Raw genomic sequence first — 1,219 nt, 5'->3', positions numbered from 1 at the left:
TATATATATATATATATATATATATATTTAAACGCACACACACACACACACATGCATATGTCCGGATGCGTGTGTGTGTGTGTATCGTTATTCATACATACTCATATATACATCCATAGATATATAGAATCTGTATGTATTTGCATGCGCGCGTGTGTGTGTGTGTGTGTGTATGTGTGTGTATGTGTGTGCATGTCTGTGTGGTGCAATTTAAAGAATATCCACAGGGCTGTATTCGGTTAGTTGATAACAATGATGATCTCTATAATTTTACCGACAAAGTTCGAAGAGAAGAGCCATTCAATCTCAGATATTCACTTCCTTTATCGATGTCTGTTATTTTAGTAGGCTAATTGCTAGATGAGAAACAATTGAATTAGATTACATTACAGTACATAATAGAATCTTGGTTTCTTATGTGAAACACTTGTGGTATCTCGACCTTAACAGCTTAGTCATAGACAAACTAGCGTCAGATTTTAGCTTTGTTCGTCCTCAATGGTCTACATCTGGCTCTCTGCTTCTGCATTCGTTTCTTTTTTGTTTTCAGATCATACTGTTGCCCATTATGTCAGCGTTTTATTCAAGTGTTTTTATACTGGTGTATGCTAGCGAGATTTTTGCTGTAGTTTCTTGGAGGTAAAAGGAATGTTATGTTCACTATAGTATCCTTTCCTACAATGCTGCATACACAGAACTCGTATCTTTTTTTTTTATCAGACTTGCATTACAGACTTGCATTACCAGCCTTGCATTACATCCATAAAAATTAAACTCGAAGTTACTGAAGATAGTAAAGACACGACAACGTTGACTTCAATCACTGCACACATTAGAGAGACAGTTTTGTACCTCACCACATTAAGTGAGCACGTTTAAGCCGAATTATCTCTATTGACTATTTCATATCTAGTCTGTCTGCATCTATCTATCTGTCTGCATCTATCTATCTATCTATCTATCTATCTATCTATCTATCTATCTATCTATCTATCTATCTCTTGTAACAAAAAGAGACAAAAAGAGAGAAGGTACTTACTTTCATGTACCTTTAAAAAAAAAGCCTGAGGTGACCGTGGTCTTTTCCGTAGGCTTTTCTCTCCACGGATAAACCTAATCTGTTCCCCGTTTTTTACATCGACTGTGATACACGATCTCTATTGATGCCCGCCACCGCGTTTTTTTTTCTTTCCGCGATCCCTTTTGATCGAAATCCCCA

The 1,219-nt window shown here is 36.5% G+C and overlaps 1 protein-coding gene across 1 annotated transcript in view; it reads left to right on the top strand.

Annotated features, from left to right (window-relative positions):
- Positions 1 to 1,219, top strand: part of LOC106875323 (probable serine/threonine-protein kinase drkC) — a 136,013-nt gene that overhangs the window by 2,837 nt on the left and 131,957 nt on the right. The window contains exon 2 of the mRNA XM_014923410.2: positions 551 to 639. Within this exon, the coding sequence (XP_014778896.1) occupies positions 551 to 639 (89 nt within the window). The remainder of the gene's footprint in view (positions 1 to 550; positions 640 to 1,219) is intronic.

Source organism: Octopus bimaculoides, chromosome 12 (genome assembly GCF_001194135.2).
Source record: "Octopus bimaculoides isolate UCB-OBI-ISO-001 chromosome 12, ASM119413v2, whole genome shotgun sequence".
Classification (NCBI taxonomy): domain Eukaryota; kingdom Metazoa; phylum Mollusca; class Cephalopoda; order Octopoda; family Octopodidae; genus Octopus; species Octopus bimaculoides.
Note: the sequence above shows the minus strand (reverse complement) of the source record. Positions and strands in the feature narration are given on the sequence as shown.